This window comes from Orbicella faveolata, unplaced genomic scaffold (genome assembly GCF_042242905.1).
Source record: "Orbicella faveolata isolate gen_17 unplaced genomic scaffold, um_ofav_v1 contig_12, whole genome shotgun sequence".
NCBI classification, from domain to species: Eukaryota; Metazoa; Cnidaria; class Anthozoa; order Scleractinia; family Merulinidae; genus Orbicella; species Orbicella faveolata.
Window position 1 is genome coordinate 27,170,001 of NW_028301539.1, and position 20,000 is coordinate 27,190,000.

At 38.5% G+C, this 20,000-nt stretch overlaps 2 protein-coding genes and 1 pseudogene across 2 annotated transcripts in view; 2 read left to right on the forward strand and 1 right to left on the reverse strand.

The window, feature by feature from the left end:
* The window catches only part of LOC149117402 (uncharacterized), a 5,665-nt pseudogene extending 2,503 nt beyond the window's left edge, over positions 1-3,162 (reverse strand).
* A 3,425-nt stretch (positions 3,163-6,587) lies between these two features.
* On the forward strand, positions 6,588-11,283 carry LOC110062978 (chymotrypsinogen B-like). The gene is made up of 7 exons (XM_020769925.2): positions 6,588-6,733; positions 6,918-6,965; positions 7,534-7,677; positions 8,668-8,712; positions 9,450-9,665; positions 10,313-10,563; positions 10,703-11,283. The coding sequence occupies exons 1-7, from the start codon at positions 6,628-6,630 to the stop codon at positions 11,003-11,005; spliced, it is 1,113 nt and encodes a 370-aa protein (XP_020625584.2). The 5' UTR covers positions 6,588-6,627; the 3' UTR covers positions 11,006-11,283.
* A 3,978-nt stretch (positions 11,284-15,261) lies between these two features.
* LOC110062979 (chymotrypsinogen B-like) overlaps positions 15,262-20,000 on the forward strand; it is a 22,424-nt gene continuing 17,685 nt past the window's right edge. Inside the window, exon 1 of the transcript XR_016205639.1 lies at positions 15,262-15,311. The gene's annotated coding sequence lies outside the window, so the exon portion shown is untranslated. The remainder of the gene's footprint in view (positions 15,312-20,000) is intronic.

A 20,000-nucleotide genomic window follows, 5' to 3' on the forward strand; every position in this document is an offset into this window, starting at 1 on the left:
TAAGGGTTTTGGGAAGCGGGCCGCATACCCCCGCCCCCCGGGCTCCAGATGCTTAAGAAGGATCGACAACAATTCGACACGCTCATTGCTCGGCCTTTCCGGGTCATCCAGTCTTGTTCCGTTGAGATCTGTGTCTGGATTTATGAAAACCGTGTCAATACTTTGGGCCAAATATTAATCACCCATACGTACTTTGCTTCTATGACACCTTTTGGCCTTAAAGTCACTAGAAGCGATAAAAAAAATAATAATAAAAAGTTAAAAAAAAATAGAGAGAAGAGCAAGAAAAGGAAGATAAGAGAGAAGAGGAAAAAAAAGACTGACATTCCTTTTCATTTTTATATCGTCTACTTTGGAGCAGGGTGCGATTTCTTTAACACCGTTTTCATAAATCCAGATTTATATATTAGCACGACATTATCAAGGTAGGTACCTTGATAATCTCTTAAATTAATTATAGCTATATTTGATATGAAATGAATGAATGACTGAATGACTGAATGAATGACTTTATTACAGTTTCAGTAGTATTTAGCTTAAAACTAGACGCTCTAAGAGCGTTTACTCGAGCTTAGCACCGCAGTATCAAATCGTGCTTCACGAAAACGCGTATTGGACACAATAAAAACAAATTAAAGAATTAGGATATTTTAGCACAAGAGTTCCGCTTAGAAATTTACTGTTCAAGTTGCTTCGTTGAGTATATCCCTAATCCAAATCGCAAGTTGTGAGTTTAAACCATTTTGGTTCAAGAATGAAGCACAGCTGTCTACGCATTTATGGAGAACTTGTACATGTTTGCAAAGAATTTTCGAGGTCTTTTTACAACTTATGGCGATTACATTTTGTACATGCTAGCAGAACTTCTACAAAGTTCGTTTACTGGTCTTGGCGAACAGAGTAAATTGTGCAGCTAAACATCTTTGCCGTGTTGCGATCTTAAACCCTCTTCAGGAGTCATATATCCTTTGGAGGGCGAATAGATGAACTCCTTCGCCAAAACAACAGCCGTATGACAAGGCGCAAATTGCATTGCACCTAATTTGCATAAACTTTCAAGCTGTGTTTTTTGCGGATAACTTCCGAGAATTTGCTCCCATTAACGCAGTTTATGAAGAAATATTTAACCTATATATTTTTATTGAATCAAGGCAAGAGTATTTTTAAAAGGGAACTCATTTATAAGGGGAGATGCGGCATTCTGTTTTGCTATTTAATTTGGTTTCATACTCGTTTAGTTCATGTCACGCAACATGATTTCAGTTAAGCAGTCAGACACAGTTGTCTAAAAGAATTGGCGATTGCTAATACTGCTAAATATATTTGAACTTCTAGTGAAATAAATTTGGCTAAACTATCGTCAATGCAGATTTTCCTTAGGACTTGGCAAGAACATCTTGTTGGCTCGTCAATAATTCCTCACAATTTCTCGCACAATAGAAGTTTTAATTTTCCAGCACAATTTGCCTCCAAAATCACACGTTATTTTTTTTTTCCTGCACCCTACTAGAAAGCCAACTAACTTGGAGGTAAGATATTTAATTCAAGTTGCCGAAAGTCTTATCGTTACAAATTTGCAGATCGACATACTTAGCGCAGTGCAAGAAACAAATCTCATGTTTTTAATGAGCTACCAGTCCAAAAACGTTTTCGTATTTAGCTCGTTTTATTGCAGTATGATTTGTTTTACTGCGATGTGCTAAATAACAACAGCAGTAGCCACATGCAATCATTGACTGCCTATTTTTTGTCATTGTTTCCGTAGTTTGAACTCATACCGCGATCGGCTCAGTTGTTATCCCACGAGAACGTTTCGAGCTTGACCTTTGCTTACCCGGCTGGCTTTCAAGCAATATAATTCGCGGACCGACCCTTTCCGAATACGATCGACTTCTTTGTATGCGAGATGAACGTATAAGGGGCGATTCTCAGCAAAAGTGTCTTCGCAAAACACCCCATTCTGTCACAAAGAGCGAGCAATGTCGCTTTTCTCGTCCCCAGTTTCCATGGTCTACGCATGGAACGCCTGGGACCATGATCCCCCTTTTGGCGACCAAACCGCTTGCATTTTATGACTCGGGTTTTCCTACGGAAACAAGAGAAAAAACTAACTGGGGGCACTATTTACACAATACAATATACCTAATCTTCAGTTAAATTTTATTTACAATTTAATGAATAATGTATAAAATGAATAAATAAATAAATAAATAAGTCAATGAAATATATGAACTTAGTAAGATATAAAAGCTTAAAAGATATCAAATATGTGTAATATGTAAAATTTAAAGCGGCCTTGCAGCATATATCACAGTTCTTACAATTATCTATTTAGTGTGATAGGTCTTTACTTTTAATACTGTTTTTTTAAAACTCTTAACATTAGTCTTCTGACTCTCTATCAGTTTTGTCTAGTTTGTTCCAAAGATGGGCCCCAAAATATCGTAAAGAATGTTTTCCATAACGCACTGTGCGAAAACGTAGAATATTAAAATCAGCGTTCCTCAGATTGCATCGTCTCGGGGTACCATTGAATATTTATGTTATGTGAATGGGCACGAGTCCGTTTTTCACTTTATACATGAAAATAGCGATGTTTTGTAACCGTTGTTAGTACAGACTTGATAGACCTGCTCTTGTTAGTAGCTCACTGTAGGTGGTCATTCCACTGAAATAGAACCTGCACTGAGATTTTGTGAAACTTTGCCTATTGATTGTTTATATTATAGGAACTTAAATTTTGAAATAAAAGTGAGGGGTCCCCATGTTCGTTTTTTAATGCGCGCGCGCTAATCACGCGTGAAATTATGCGCAGTAATGATGCGCAGTGCAATACTGGGGAACAACCTTAAAGACTGCCCCGGGTGCGCGCTCTTGAATTCACTCCATTTTCTTCTTATCGGGTGATTTCCAAAAGTGTCATACGATATCACGACATGGTAGGTGGGGCAAAATGTAAGACTTGTACAGCTGTAACTTTTCGGACCATGGAATCAAATTACGTAGTCTCAATAATACCCCAACCTTAAAGCTCGTTTTCTTGCAAATATCACTGATGTGTTCTCTAAATGTCAGTTTGTTATCAGTGGCTACGCCGAAAATTTTGAGATAATCAGATGATTTGACTTCATCGACTTTGACTTCATGTCCATCGAATTCCATCGTCAATCCATACACAGGAGTTCTCCTGGAAGGTTGCCGATCAATGATAAGGATCTGGTACTTCTGAGGGTTGGCTTGCAGTAGGTTTTCCTTTTACCATTGTGACTCTGCCTCTATTTGTCTCCTAAGAGTTTGGGCGGCCCTCTGTATATCATTATCATTAGTGTATAATTGATGGTCATCAGCATACATAAATAGATTAGCAGACTGCCTATGTAGCGAAGATCATTTCGGAACAAGTTCCAGAGTAGAGGACCGAAGGAGGAGCCTTACGGACACGCCCTTGTTTGTTCTTTCCATGCGCTGTGCGCTTCTTGTCGTTTGACTTTGTTTCTGCTGCGCTCAAGAAAGGATCGCAAAGGATTCAGCGATGTTTCGGAAAAGCCGTATGCTTTCAGTTTCTGAATCATTAGTGCGGGTGCAGCGAATCAAAACCTTTGCTCATATCGGTGGACAGAACAGTCACGTACCCTTTATTATCGGCAGCCATTTTCCAGTCCTCTGTTGGCCTTATTAATGTAGTTTCGCAGCTATGTGTTTTTCTGTAGGCGGACATTTTCTGTTATAGATGTAGATTCATGGTTTTCGTGATTTGCTTGGAAAGTAATAATTCGAATACTCTATCAACAGAGTTCAGAACTGTTACGTTATAGGGCGGTAATTTCCCTGGTCGGCTTTATCTCCTTTCTTGAAAACGGGGATCTATTCCCCCATTTTCCACGTGTTACTTTGCACTTTTTTCTATTCTTTTTTTCTTTTTTTGTTGCAATATTATATGTCAGTTGTTTGCCCGTGAGCGGCAAATTCGCAAGCTTAAAAACAAAGCCATGTCTTGGTTTGCGCGTCCTGAAAAGTTAAGGAAATCCAAATTAATTTTACAGTATGTTAAACAAAGCTACAAATAATACACTATTCAGGAGAAAATGATGTGTTTTATCACGTGTGTTAACATTATATCACTGATATTTAATTTACGAATCTACCATATCATACATCTTGGCTCGTTTAAAGCAACCTTTGGACATTTATAGCAATCGTGATGCACGTTTGCGAATCGTGATGAATTAACATGTCTTGATGTAAGAACCTGAATATTGGCCGAACAATATTACTCTTTACTGAGTTCAAAAAAAGTAAATTTACATCTGAGAGATTTCGCAAAAACACGGCCGCTAACTATAGGTTTGCTCCTGGACTCGGGCTGCCCGAATCCAGGCTAAGCTAGCGGCCTTAAACCCAGCGGGGGGGGGGGGGGGGCTCCCTCAAGGCCAGGCTGGGCACATGGCCCTGGTACTGGCCAATCTGCTGGTGGTTTGCTGGTGGCCAGCTGTGAAAAGCAGGAAGGAGGGGAGGGTGCCTTGTACTGACACCCCTAGATAGCTAGACTTTGAGTTTTCAGCGCTAAATAACATTGATATTGACTGTGTTTCTGGGTGTTTTACTCAGTTGTTTGACCTTGTTTGAGGCTTCTGTGTTGACATGGCACCCTGCTGGAGTGGTCCACGCCACTTGCATGCGTGACGGGCCAATCTTCTAGCCAGGAAGGGGGTGGGTGGTCAGAGGACTTCTGGCGGGTGGGACTGTCTTTGAGTCAATGCGGGCATGTTTTTGCGAATTCGGTCAGATATATATTGCGAATATTGATTGTGTATTTCTTGCATCTTGACGAATATATCACAAAGTATTCTTAGCCTTTAGTTTATTTATATTATTACCTTTTAAAATAAACCGTCCAATAAAATCTGTGAGCAGAAAGCCACAATCCTGTAGACTGTATAACTACAAGACCTATTTTCTTGGTGATATCCTAACATAATTAGCGCAAGATTTGTAAATAGTGCAAATAAATGAAAGTGCAGAAAATGAGACCTGGGTTTACACAAAAAGTTTTCTTGGTGAGCTTTATGTTTGGAAGGAATGCTGTTTTCAAAACTTCAAATGCACAAGACTCAGTTAAATATAACGACGTGAAGATGAACACTGGCGAACTCATCCTATAAACAAACTTTATAAAAACTGGATCTGTCTCAAGTCATTATAGTTCCCTTTTTAGTAAAAGAGCTGAATATGAGCGAAGCTAATAACGTCAGTACGAGTTTGGCGTCTGCTTATGGAGTTGAAATGACTTCTTTGCGGGAGGGCTATAATCATACTTTTACAGTATGTTAAACCAAGCTACAAATAATACACTATTCGGAAGAATGATGTGTTTTATCACTGTATCTTCACATAATATCACTGATATTTAATTTAAGAACCGACCATATTATTCACTTTGGCTCGTTTATAGCAACTTTTGTACATTTATAGCAATCTTCATGTTCTTGATGAAATGACATGTCTTGATGTAAGAACCTTAATAATGGCCGAACTATATCACTCTTGGCTGAGTTCAAAAAGGTAAATTTATATAATTTCGAATATTGATTGTGAATCTCATGCATCTTGAAGAACATATCACGATGTAATCTTTGTTTAGGTTTGTTTATATTATACTTTTTAACCGTCCAGTAAAAATCTGTGAGCAGAAAGCTACAAATCTGTAAGACTGTATAACTACAAGATCTAGCTCGAGTTGGTGAGGTAATGATGGCGCAACCAAAGAAACTTTACGTTTTGATACTAGAAATGAAAAAGTAATCTCCCCTTCTTTCCCTTACAGTGTTTTCGTAAATAAACACAAAAAAATTTCCTCTAGTGTAATCTTTACTGCTTTCCTCTTGAGTTATAGAAACACTAATGAAAGTTTGGGAGAACTCAGAAAAACTGTGGAAACACAGCGTTTCTCGATCTCAAACTGTCCACATGTGTTTCTATTTAGCTATGAGACTACAAGCCCAAGTTTTCTATGAGCGAAGGTCAATGAGACGTAGTCGATTTAACTATCACTCATAGAAAACTAGGGCTAGTAGTCTAATTGTTTTAGTAGACACTCTTAAGCCGGATTACAGCACAAAAAAACTAGTTTAAAATTAAGAGTAATTTTCAGTTTCAAGAGCAGCCGGCGCAAGAGTTGTGTATCAGCGAATAGAACACTATGATTAAACCAATCAGATTGGCGGATTTCCAATAGTAGACAGCTAAGTAGCTACTAAGACTCGTTAGAAACACACAAACCTATTTTCTGTTTCGTAAATATATCTTATTATGATATCATTGATCTTAAATTTACGCGTCTTAACGTATATGCGAACTTCATTCATTTTTAGCGTCTTTCATGTATTCATAGCTACACTGTATCTAAATATACTTTTGTGAATCTCAATGTTTCTCGGCTCAGTGAACCTTGATGTTGATCTAGTATTTTCACTCTTGTTCTATAAATAACCAATCTTCTTGTTATGGTCAGTTTTGACTAGTATATGCGGGGCAGGCCCATATCAGGACAGTGTATATATACAGTTGTTGTTCTCCAGTCTAAAGCAAACTTGCTCTGGTAACTTACGAAAGACGTATTCAGGCATAATGTTGGCGTCTAATACGCTTGTTGCAACTTTTGTCCTGGTTTTGCTTATTTCTTTTACAGAGATCAGTCAAGGAAGTGAAAATCAACCAAACAGCGTAAATGAAGGTATGTTTGGCTTGAAATACTATGAAGGATTGATTTCTGTTTGGAGATCTTCAGCGTAGTGTTTTTTTAAACTGATAGTCAACTTCTTGTTCACACGTCATTTGTCTGTTGTACGTGAAGAAGATTCCTCAAATTTTCGTGTTTTTTTTTTCTTGTAATGAATCGTTGTCTATATATGTTTCAGATACCTTGAAGCTTTTTAGCGAAAAAAAATTCAGAAACAAGCGTGACGGTTTGTATGAGAGCCCTTGTTTAGTATGAAGTATAGCCACCACGTTAGCAGTAAAGGTTTTACCATTGTTGGTATTTATACGAACGCTAATTGCTGTGTCATGTAGTAAAATTTGGGATCTTACCGAAAGGAAATTCTGCGTTTCAGAAATTTTTGGTCCCTTAATGGATACCTCGTGGAAAGAGTGATTGACTCAGAATGACTGACGCCCAAAAATTACGGAAGATGTCTAAGGATTTTCACGGAAAATGTCGAATTCCGTTGCGTACATCAAATTTGATATTTGGCTTGAATCGGTGGCACGAGTTATCTGCTCGCCGCTGATTGGTTTATACACAGTCGAACTGGGTGGGCTATATCCGTGAAACTATCCTTTAATACATGCAAATAAACTTGGATTGGTCTTGGCTTCAGTGACGCAGTCAGAGCTGACTTTTCGCCTGACATTTGCACCCTCTCGTAATTTCGATTGCATCGCACAGCCTCATGTGATATTTTTAATGACTTCTTTTTCGAAGAACTCGATCATTGAAATGAAGCTCTTCTCAACGTTTTTTTGTCTCCCCAGATGACGGTGGTATTAGCTTAAAATCAATTTTACAAGTGGCCCAGCTTGTTCGCCAGGGCGTCAATCCCTGTTTGCCTAACTCAAAGCACCATCATGATATCCCACTTCCACCAGGAGTTATGTCTTCAGTTTGCAAGTACATAAGTAAGTCTAAAGTCAAGCCCATGGGCATAGTTTCGGGATGGAGGAGGTATATTATCCGAGGAATGTTTGCGTCAGAGCAAAAGTATAAAATTGTAGAACAGCAGAGGTCAGAAACCTTCACTGGGTTTTGACTTAGTGGTTGTGCGCCTCGTTTTCGACTAGTTTTTCCAAAATGAGCAACATCGTTGCTTAGGTTGTGTGAAAATTAGGTCTCTTTATCTATGACTTTGATTACGGATATGTACATAAGTCAACACTAATGTAAATTCAATGTTGATTTTATTGTCGAGGCGAATTAATTTCTGTGTGTTTGTTTTATGTTACTGCACTTGCACAAAAGAAAGTGGAAGGAAAATTCTTTCTTCTCGTCTTTTTTGGCTGCGGACAGCCACCGTTAATAGACCATATTCGCATTCTCGGTATTGGACTAGAACTAGCTTGGAAAGGAGGCTTATGAGGTGGGGGGGAATATCATTGAAGTAAATGTCATATGTATTTAAAATGAATTCCTGCATTAGCCTCAGTTACAAGCCAGTTTCAGTCCAATACCGGGAATACGAACTAAATGGCTTATTGATTTGCTCGCGTACTGGTCTCGCTGTACGGATGATGGGCAATGACGTAACGAAGTAAAGAGTAAAGACGTAACTCTTTCGAACAACTCGGTATTTAAGACACCAACGACCGAGGAAGGGAAGATATAGCAGTTTTAAAACAAAGTGGTCTGCAAATTCTGGCAGACAAACTGTACAGTCAGAGGTACCATAGAAATATGACGGTAATTGTTCAGTATGAAACGAATCGTCTGCTTTACATTCAGTTTACATATGTTGAGAGCTCGGTGTGGACCGTGATTACGCAAAACAGATTTACACATTAATTTCGCCTACTTTACATACAGGATTACTCAAATAATCTTTATGCAACCAAGTGAAACACGACACTGCAAAAGTACCATTTACTAAAATTTTCTGTCTTTTCTTGTTTTAGCTTCGCAGTGGCCATGGCTATTGCCTGAAGCTGGACGGCCACCAAGTAAGAAATAATACAGTTTCACTGAAATAGAGATCGAGTTGCAATAGAATGTCAAAAACATGATGCGATGGCTGTGGGGTTTAAATTTGCTGTTCTCCGATTGGTTAATAAACCTAGGCCTCATGCAAGGAGCGAAAATCAAACCGAGGAGCCATGTTGCCTGTTTCAACCAATCAGCAGCAACGAGAACACCAATTGTGACTTTGAATACGCGTATTTCTCCATCCTTGCGGCTTTTTCCGTTACACATCGGTATTAAATTCTTTGCATACTGATAGGTCGATTACAGTATTAGGGGTCGGCTCGATTCTCCAGCCGCTGTTCGGGAAACGAGCCCGCGCTCCTCCGCCGAATTCTTCTCGGGAAGGAACTAAGACCGAACGCAAGAGAGTGACGGTAAACGAGCCTATATTAGGGGTAGATTATTAGATTATTTAGGGTACGTAGGCGCTTCAGATTATAGAAAAATCATATAGCGCAGACTTGAAAACGAAAACGCCTGCATCGTTGGAAGAAGAATAAAGAATATCGAGCATCTAAATTTCATGCATTCCCCACTCCCCTCCCCCGCCCCATCCTCCATCGATAATCTAATAATCTAATGGTCTACCCTGCCTTTGAGTTTGCTAGATTAGCTCGAAAAGAAATTTCTCGCACTCGACACTTTCAGTTGTCAGTTAGAATTTTGTGTTTTGTACGTTGACAACTCTACACCTTCAACTCTCTTTCATCTCTAGGGAACGTGCAGTGTGGCACGAAAAAGGCCGGTTCCAGAATTGTAGGGGGCACAGACGCCCAGCCAGGGTCTTGGCCATGGCAAGTGTTATTGGACAATAAGGCGTTTCAGGGTCCTGTTTGGTGTGGGGGCTCCATTCTTACCCCGTACTGGGTCGTTACCGCCGCTCACTGTTTCGATTTTGGAAAAGATCCCGCGACTTTTACTCTGACCGTAGGTAAGGACACACTTCTTTATCGTACTTTATAATATAGATAGGACCCTGCGGGCGCTCTGATTGGTCGAAAACCCGTCTTTTATCAGAGAATATCACACAGAAAACGGGTGTTATTGTTTTTCGCCACATTACCTCTACATAAAAAGCAAAATGAAGAAGCCTAAGCAGTGTATTACACTGTGATAACACACTCCGGACATTTGCGAACACTCGAGAAATGAAGAAAACACTCGTTTGCGGCTCGTGTTTTCTACATTTTCCTTGTGTTCTCAAACGCGCGTCGTGTTTTATCACAGTGTAACACACGGCTTAGGCTTCTCCATTTGTTAAGTAATGACATAATAACATGAGAATATTTTAAATGTTTAATAGCCGTTTCACGTTAAGGTTTAGATATATATGTATATATTCTGCAATTACTTTCTACAGCTTCTTTGAACGTAGACCATGAAAAGTAGCGGATTCCTTTTTACTCTATCTTTGACAGCATTTAATATCCGTTTTGTAGACTGAAAAACGTTTCTACGTTTCAGAGTTATCAACGCGAAAGGCTCAAAGCTCGAACACAAGTCTTGAAATATTCCCATTTATGGCTCTATTCTATGGATTAAATTTGTTTTCTAACTACACCTTTATCTGTGTAACAGGTGAACATGATCTTCGTAAAGCGGACGGAACCGAGCAAGTTATCCCAATTGACCAAATCATCATACATCCTAAATATAACCCGCCAGTGACTGGGCCCGACTATGACGTGGCATTGATCAAATTAAAGAAACCAATCACGTTCAACAGTAACGTAAGACCTGTATGTCTGCCCACGAAGGATTTTCCTCCTGGAACTAATTGCTATGTCACTGGATGGGGCGATACACGGGAGCAGGGAAATATTGCACAGGTAAATATGACTTGTATTCACGATATTCATGATAAGCGGTTGTAAAATCCACAAATGAGTTGAGCTGGAAGAGACATTCATTCACTGCGCAAGGTATGAAGCGAATAAGACTATAAAATCTATGCCATTTTTATGTTAGATTTTGCAGCAAGCCCAAGTTCCTCTTGTACCACGTGACACTTGTCGACGAGCATACAGCGACCTCGGATTGCCCGTTACGGAACGCATGCGCTGTGCAGGTTTCTCTCAGGGAGGAGTTGATGCATGCCAAGGAGACAGTGGAGGTCCGCTGGTCTGTCCAAGAAATAGCAAGTGGTATCTTATGGGTATCGTCAGCTGGGGCGTTGGTTGTGCGCGTCCAAATAGATTCGGAGTGTATTCTGACGTGTTGGCTCTTAAGTCCTGGGTGGAGGAAACAATGAATTCAAACCCAACTCCATGATTGTAGAAGGCAGTAAAGGGATTGAAATTGTCGGTTGAGGACTAGCTCATGTTTCATGGAAAATAAAACAATCACGGCAAATTAACAAAATAATCTCGCTTAACGGTTAATTATTCGGGTAAATCACGATTTGGGTTACATTTCACGAGAAATCCGATTATATTTAACGATAAAATAACTCCTAAATAACTTAATCCTTTAAGACTAATGCATTATATATTAGTAAGAATCATGGATTAGCTGAGTGCGTTCGAGTCAATAAAGTTAAAAGCATTGGATACTGCTTGGATAATTATATTGTCACACCACGTTCCTGGTTTTGACATTTGCTGTGTGTAATTTTTGCCCATACTCTGAACATATTGTTCTGTACTCAATTCCAGCCATGCGAATTTTGAAGTGCAAATCTGCAGTTTCATAGAGCTGATGTGAAACAGACTTAAAAAAAGCAATCACCACTGCCGGTGCCACGAACATCCTACGGAATTAAAGACTTTCACTTAGCCAACCCCAGGATAAGTCTCCATTAACACCCGTCTCCAGGAAACAACATGGCTCTCTTCAAACAATTATTGCAATAATTTCCATAGTACATCTAATATTTGCATGGAATCTATCACTACGCTACATAGATTTTCGGAATAAATATAAGTCTTGAAGTCCAATTTATTTTTGTTGGTTTTCATGACGAACACATATTTTGAATAACATTGTTCACTTCTGCACCGAAAGGACACTTTATTGTAATTCTTACACAAATTCATGAGAAATTAGGTGTTTGGCACACTCCAGTTCACACGCTGGAACGTTAAATTAGCACACACTCAAGATCAAGTGCTTAATTAGAATTGAATAAATGAAGGACCAAAACTTTAAAAGAGATATCAACAAAAAGAACTCAACCTGATATGTAAAACTAATAAGAAAACATGAAATTATATTACTTCTTTGCCGCGCGACAAAATGCCCAACAGAAGCCGAGAAAATTGAACAGGGCACATAAGTTAATTATTGACTTCGGAGGACAAAACGAACAATTTCCATTCTTGTATTATATATAACATATATAACCTAAACTCCTAAATACACGGAACCAAACGAAAAGAGAGCTAACAATAAATTTTCATTCACGCCGAGGCGAAGACAGCTATGGAAAAGCAACAAAAATTTCAAAATTTTCGCAGACGTGCTTCGCTGCACATCAACATGTTCAAATCAATTCTTCACGCTAAAGCGAAAGCTTGAGTAGTGCCGACGACTTCTCCGACTTTTGCAGTGATTTTATCGGCCGTGTCGTTACCAATCGTTCCAAAAGTTGAATTCAACTTCGAAATAATGCTGTACATCACTATTTTTTGTTTTCTAAAGTCCGGGAAACTGCTTTAAATCCGCGATCGATATCCAAAAATTACTTGAAAGCGTTCAACCGATCGTCATGGTTCGAGAACTCTGTACTCGTTGATCTTCCATTCTGAGGCCACCTGAACATTGATTTGTATATTTTTCCTTTCTATTATAAATCTCAAAGCAGTAATTTCTCCATGTTAGGAATGAAAACAAGACCTTTGACGCTTGTAGATTTGGCCCGCAAGGCGCCATTATTATTACCTACCAGTTCGCGGCGGCCAAAAAGATAATTCACGTGAGATCGAGACCATTTGTGCCACGCCAGCCACCCAGTCCAAGATGGCGTCCAAACCCTGAAATGGCATGGCATCGCGATCGATAACCGCGGGACATCGTAAATCCCGCGGGAAAAAACGATCGAAATACTATGCGTTCTCCTTCGTCGAACGCAATAAGCAATAAAAGAGGAAATGTAAAGTATTGTCAATTGCAATCATTTTTGAACTTCTGAATACGCGAAGCGTAGAAACAAGCTTGTTTCGGGGACTCCGATATGCAAATGTGTCACTCACTCACTCACTCACTCATTCACTCAGGGGTAGACACTGCTCGTAATTGGTCGGCCCGAACGAGAGCGCCCGAGCCCGACGCCATGCTGGAATAGTAATCGAACCCGACGCCATATTGGAATAGTAACCGAGCCTGACGCCATGGTCGAATAGTAACCAAGCCCGACGCCATATTGGAATAGTAAGCGTTCGCTATCCTGTTTGCGCGGTTACTGCTCAAAGCGTTTATATTAGGTGTTTCGCTAAATTCAAGTGGAGTTGACCTCGAATCAGTTCGAATTGGGGCTATGACCAACTTGAAGACTGAATTTCATGAGTATTTGCCTCGTCTAGGCGTTAAAAATGACTTTTGACTTTTTATATATGATTATTAATTTTCCCTTGTACATAGTTCTTATTCTTTTGTTAATATCTTTCGTGTTTGTAAAATTTTATATTTTGTGTATAGTGGGTCCACATCAACCCTTCGGCTGCCAAATCCCCTCTACAACCTACTTATCAAATAAAGTTTACTTCCTTCCTTCCTTCCTTCCTTCCTTACTTACTTACTTACTTACTTACTTACTATATTAGGCTCATAGCTCCTTGTAGAGTCCAAGGTAAGTCTAACGTAGCCTGTTTCTGTATTGTATTATTTTTTATGTACGCATTGAAATTCTGGCGGTACTCGTATCTTAAATTCGAAACCCGTAATTTAATTTGTGTTTTCAAATGAGCTTACTTCAGTTCGACCAGAGAGAACATTTCTTCATGAATGGTATACAAGTCAGCCTCCACGATCGAGTAAATATGTCCTAAGATTTAAGTGACGGAAAGTAGACAAATTAGCATCCAAGAGACTGCGTAGATCTACTTTTTACGAGAGAGATTCAAACAGGCATAGTGGCTGGTGATGTACGTATAATTTAATTTTTCTTCTAGAAACAATTGGAATCAAAACTTGAAATAGATATTACTTGTACCTGTCAACAATTGTTTTGAATATTTCTGCATTGCTAGTAAAATTAACGAAGTTGCCAAGATAGGAATAAAATAATGTGATTTCCGTTTCCAAGAAAGAGAATTATCGTTACTTTTATTGTCTACATTACAGTCTGCAATGTCCTATTTATTTTGTATTGCATCAAGCTGGAGCGGGGGGGGGGGGGGGCAAGTCCCTATAATTGCCTCAAGGTACACTTTTTATCAGGCGGGAGGTTTGACAAAGAGGCAAGGATTTTAAACATTCATTGCTAATTTGTCTACGAAAAGAGATGTATTGGGCCTACTGTAGGTATGTGAAAGGGGTTTCAAGCTGGAAGCTACATGTATATGAAAGGGTAACCTTTTCTGTAAAAAACGCTACACAAAAGGGAAGAGATTTGGACCTTGGGGCAGAGCCTCCTTCTGTAAAACTTGATTAGGTCGCTTCTCAAACTTTATGAAGGTGAAGATTATGATCAGACTGAAGAATTTGTAGTTTTCTTTAATTTTGTCCTTATCTCTTTTGCACTTAAAAGAGCTAAATATGAGCGAAATTAATAATTTCAGGAGATTTTGGTGTTTGCCGTGGAGGTTGAGATGATTTATTTTAGGGAGGGTTATAATTATAATTTTAAGAGCAGCCGACGCAAGAGTTGTGTAGCAGCGAATAGAAAGCGCTGATTAAACCAATCAGATTCGCGGATTTCCAATAGTACACAGCCAAGTGGCTACTAAGACTCGTTAGAAACGCACAAACCTATTTTCTATTTCGTAGATATATATGTTATTGATCTTAATTTACGCATCTTAACGAATATCATTGCGAACTTCATTCATTTTTAGCCTCTTTCATACATTCATAGCAACTCTATATCTAAATATACTTTTGTGAATCTCAGTGTTTCTCAGAGAATCTTGATGTTGATCTTGTAACATCACTCTTATTCTGTAAATAATCAATCTTCTTGTTATGGTCAGTTTTGACTAGCATATGGGCAGGGCCTATATCAGTTCAGTGTTTATATAGAACTGTAGTTCTCCAGTCTAAGGAAAGCTTGGTCTGGTAACTTGCTTAAGACGTATGCAGTCAAAATGTTTGCGCTTAACACGTTTGTTGCAACTTTTGTCCTGTGTTTGCTAATTTTTTTTACAGAGATCAGTCAAGGAAGTGAAAAGCAACCAAACAGCGTAAATGAAGGTATGTTTGGCTTAAAATATTATGAAGGATTGATTTCTGTTTGGAGATCTTCAGTGTACTTTTTTTTAAACTGATAGTCTACCTCTTGTTCACACGTCATTTGTCTCATGTGCGCGAAGAACATTCCTCAAATTGTCGTTCTTTTTTTCTTGTAACGAATCGTTGTCTATATATGTTTCAGATACCTGGAAGCTTTTTCGCGAAAACAAATTCAGAAACAAGCGTGATGGTTTGTATGAGAACCCTTGTTTGGTATGAAGCCACCACGTTAGCAGTAAAGGTTTTACCATTGTTGGTATTTATATGAACGCTAACTGCTGTGTCATGTAGTAAAATTTCATGATAAATCCTCGGCTATGATATTTCTTGAAAAGGCCTTTCAGTGGGCTCATATTCGGAGGGGTGTTTCAAGAGGTTGAGGTGTTACCGTGAGGAATTCTTCCTCAATCGATGAGATTGGGGTATTTCCGAAGGGAAATTCTGCGTTTCAGATATGTTTGGTCTCTTAACGGATACCTCACCGAAAGAGTGACGCAGAATGACTGACGCCAAAAAATCACCGAAGATGTCTAGGATTTTCACAGAAAATGTCGAATTCCGTCCGGTACAATAAATTTGATATTTGGCTTGAATCGGAGGCACGAGTTATCTGCTCGCTTCTGATTGGTTTATGCACAGTGGAATATCCGTGAAACAATCTCTTTATTACATGCAGACAAACTTGTATTGGTCTTGGCTTCATTGACGCAGTCAGAGCTGACGTTTCGCCTGACATTTGCACCCTCTCGCAATTTCTATTGCATCATACAGCCTCATGTGATATTTTTAATAACTTCTTTCTCGAGGAACTCGATAATTGAATTGAAATTCTTCCCAATGTCTTTTTTGTCTCCCCAGGTGAAGGTTCTTTTTGCTTAAAATCGATTTTACAAGTCGCCCAGCTTGTTCGCCAGGGCGTTGACCCCTGTTTGCCTAACGCAAAGCACCATCATGATATCCAACTTCCAAAAGGAGTTATGTCTGCAGTTTGCAAGTACCTGTGTAAGTCTAAAGTCAAGCCCATGGGCATAGTTTCGGGATGGAGGAGGTATATTATCCGAGGAATGTTTGCGTCAGAGTAAAAGTATAAAATTGCAGAACAACAGAGGTCAGAAACCCTCACTGGGTTTTGATTTAATGGCTGTGCGCCTCGTTTCCGACCACTTGTTTCAAAATGTGCAATAACATCGTTGCTTAAGTTGTGTGAAAATTAGGTTTCTTTATCTATGACTTTGATTAAGGACATAGCAGTAGCACATAAATGCCACGCTAGGCAACACAAAGGTCAATTTAATTTTGATTGTATTGCCGAGGCTAATTGATTTCTGTGTGTTTGTTTCGTGTTACTGCACTCGCATAAAAGAAAGTGGAAGGAAAATTCTTTGTTCCTGTCTTTTTTGGCTGCGGACAGCCACCGTTAATAGAGCATGTTCGCATTCTCGGTATTGGATTGGAACTAGCTTGGAAAGGAGGCTTATGCGGGGGGAATATCATAAAAAAGGGGTAAATATCATATGCATTTGAAAGAAGATTGGTTATTTATAGAATAAGAGTGATATTACTGGATCAACATCGAGATTCACTGAGAAACACTGAGATTCACTAAAGTATATTTAGATACAGTGTAGCTATGAATACATGAAAGAGGCTAAAAATGAAGTTCGCATATACGTTAAGATGCGTAAATTTAAGATCAATAACATCATAATTAGATATATCTACGAAACAGAAAATAGGTTTTAGTGTTTCTAACGAGTCTTAGTAGCCACGTGGCTTCATCTTTACGGATTCGTAAATTTAAGATTTTATGCTGTGCACTTGGCTGTGTACTATTGGAAAAATCGAATCTGGAAAACCGAAATTGGAAAACCGCCAATCTGATTGATTTAATCATCGTTTTCTATTCGCTGATACACAACTCGTGCGCCGGCTTCTCTTGAAACTGAAAATTACTCTTAATTTTAGGCTTAAAAATACACAAATTGTAGTTTTTGTGTTGTAAGCCGGCTTAAGAGTGTCTACTAAAACAATTAGACTACTCGCGCTAGTTTTCTATGAGTGATAGTTAAATCGTCGACTACGCCTCATTGACTCTTCGCTCATAGAAAACTCGGGCTCTTAGTCTAATTGTTAAATAGAGACACGTGTGGACAATTCGAGATCGAGAGCTTCTCTGAATTCCCCCAAACTTTCACGACGGTGTTTCTATAACTCAAGAAGAAATCAGTAATCAGTAAATGAATTCACTGGAGAAAATGGTTGCCGTTTATTTATGAAAACACTGCGAGAGGAAGAAGTGAAGACTGCTCTTTTATTTAGAGTATCAAAACGTAAATTCTCTTTGGTCGGGCCTTCATTACGTCACTAACTCGCGCTAGATCTTGTAATTATACTGTCTACAGAATTGTTGCTTTCTCCTCACAGTTTTTTATTGGACGGTTTATTCTAAAAGGTAATAATATAAACAAACTAAAGACTAAGATCACTTTGTGATATATTCGTCAAGAAGCAAGAAATATACAATAAATATTCGCAATATATATAGAAATTTACCTTTTTTGAACTCAGTAAAGAGAAATATTGTTCGGCCAATATTCAGGTTCTTACATCAAGACATGTTAATTCATCACGATTCGCAAACGTACATGACGATTGCTATAAATGTTCAAAGTTTGCTACAAACGAGCCAAGGAGCATGATGTGGTATATTCGTAAACGAAATATCCGTGATATAATGTTAAGATACGTGTACAACACATCATTTTTTTCTAACTAGTGTATTATTTGTAGCTTTGTTCAACATACTGTAAAGTTAATTCGGATTTCTCTAACTTTTCAAGACGTGCAAACCAAGACATAGCTTTTTTTTTAAGCTTTCGAGTCTGCCGCCCGCGTACAAACAACTGACATAGAATATTCCAAAAAAAAAAAGAATAGAAAAAAGTGCAAAGTAAATATCAAATATAGCTATAGTTAATTTAAGATATTATCAAGGTACTCAACTTGATAAGCTCTTCTTAATATATAAATCTGGATTTATGAAAACAGTGTTAAAGAAATCGCACCCTGCTCCAAAGTAGACGATATAAAGATGAAAAGGAATGTCAGTCTTTTTTATTTTCCTCCTCTTCCATTCCTTGCTCTTCTTCCTATTTTTTATTTTTTTAATTTTTGCTATCGCTTCGAGCGACTTTAAGGCCAAAAGGAGTCGTTAAATCAAAGTGCATATGGCTGATTAATATTTGGTTCAAAGTATAGAGACGGTTTTCATAAATCCAGACATAGATCTAAAGGGAACAAGACTGGGTGGCCCGGAAAGGCCGAACAATGAACGTGTCGAATTGCTGTCGATCCTTCTAAAGCATCTGGAGCCAAACTAGGACATTTCCTGATCGTTTCGGACATTCTGTGCCAGTATTATCTCAACGTAACAAGACTGGATGACCCGGCGAAAGGCCGAACAATGAGTGTGTCGAATTGCTGTCGATCCTTCTAAAGCGTCTGGAGTTAAACTAGGACATTTCCTGATCGTTTCGGACATTCTGTGCCAATAATCATGTCACTGGATTAATGAAAACCGTGCCAATGCTTTGCACCAAATCACCCATATGCACTTTGATTCCACGGCTCCTAAAGGCCTTAAAATCACTCCAAGCAATAAAAAAAGCCAAAAAAGAGCAAGAAACGGAAGATAAGAGAATGGAGAACAAGAAAAATAGATGGACGTTCCTTTGAATTTTATATCGTCTACTTTGGAGCAGGGGGCGATTTCTTTGACATTGTTCTCATAAATGCGGACATATATATTAATTATAACTATATTTGATATTTACTTTGCACTTTTACTATTCTTTTTTTGTCATATTATATGTCAGTTCTTTGTACGTGAGCGACCGACTCGAAAGCTTGACTGAACGAGGTACGTCTTCGTTTGCGCGTCTTGAAAAGTTAAGTAAATTTTTCAAGTTCTTCGTTAATCCGAATTAATCTCCTCCATTCTTAAGCATCCTTTTTCCTGTATGGATTAGAATTAACCCTTTGGTGTTTTTCTGTTTTAATAAACAATTATTTTCAGGCTTCCTTCACTTTAAAGGCAATTTTGCACGTGACCAGAATAACTCAAAATTAGTTATTGCGCTCCTTTAAGCTTCTTTGGTCACTGAGCACGCCTAAATTTAGGTTTACATTTTCCCTTTTTTATATTTTTCTTGGCGATATCGTAAATTTAATTAGTGTATTATTTGTAACTTGGTTCAACATACTGTAAAATTATAATTATAGCCCTCCCGAAAATAAGTCATCTAAACCTCCACGGCAAACACCAAAACCTTCTGACATTATTACCTTCGTTCATATTTAGCTCTCTTACTGAAAAGATAAAGAGAAAATTAAGGGGATCTATAATGTCTTCAGACGTTTGTCGATCCCAAACTGTCCACACGTGTTTCTATTTAACAATTTGACCACGAGCCCGAGTTTTCTATTAGCGAATAATCAACGAGACGTAGTCGAGTTGACTCACTCATAGAAAACAATAGCGAGTTTTCGAATTGTTTTAGTAGACACTCTAAAGCCGGATTACAGGACAAAAACTACAGTTTGGGTATTTTTAAGCCTAAATTTAAGAATAATTTTCAGTTCCAACAGCAGCCGGCGCAAGATTTGTGTACCAGCGAGTAAAAAACGATGATTAAGCCAATCAGATTGGCGGATTTCCAATGGTACACAGCAAAGAGCGGCTACTAAGACTCGTAAGAAAGACACAAACCTATTTTCTGTCTCGTAGATATATCTCATTATGATGTTATTGATCTTAAATTTACGCATCTTAACGTATCTGCGAACTTCATTCATTTTAGCCTCTTTTATCTATTCATAC

Excerpts from the sequence above, each read along its gene's own strand:
- LOC110062978 (XM_020769925.2), top strand. The coding sequence starts at position 6,628 with ATGTTGGCGTCTAATACGCTTGTTGCAACTTTTGTCCTGGTTTTGCTT. Across the intron at positions 9,666-10,312 it reads GACTTTTACTCTGACCGTAG|GTGAACATGATCTTCGTAAA; the intron begins GTAAGGACACAC and ends TCTGTGTAACAG. Across the intron at positions 10,564-10,702 it reads AGCAGGGAAATATTGCACAG|ATTTTGCAGCAAGCCCAAGT; the intron begins GTAAATATGACT and ends TTTTTATGTTAG.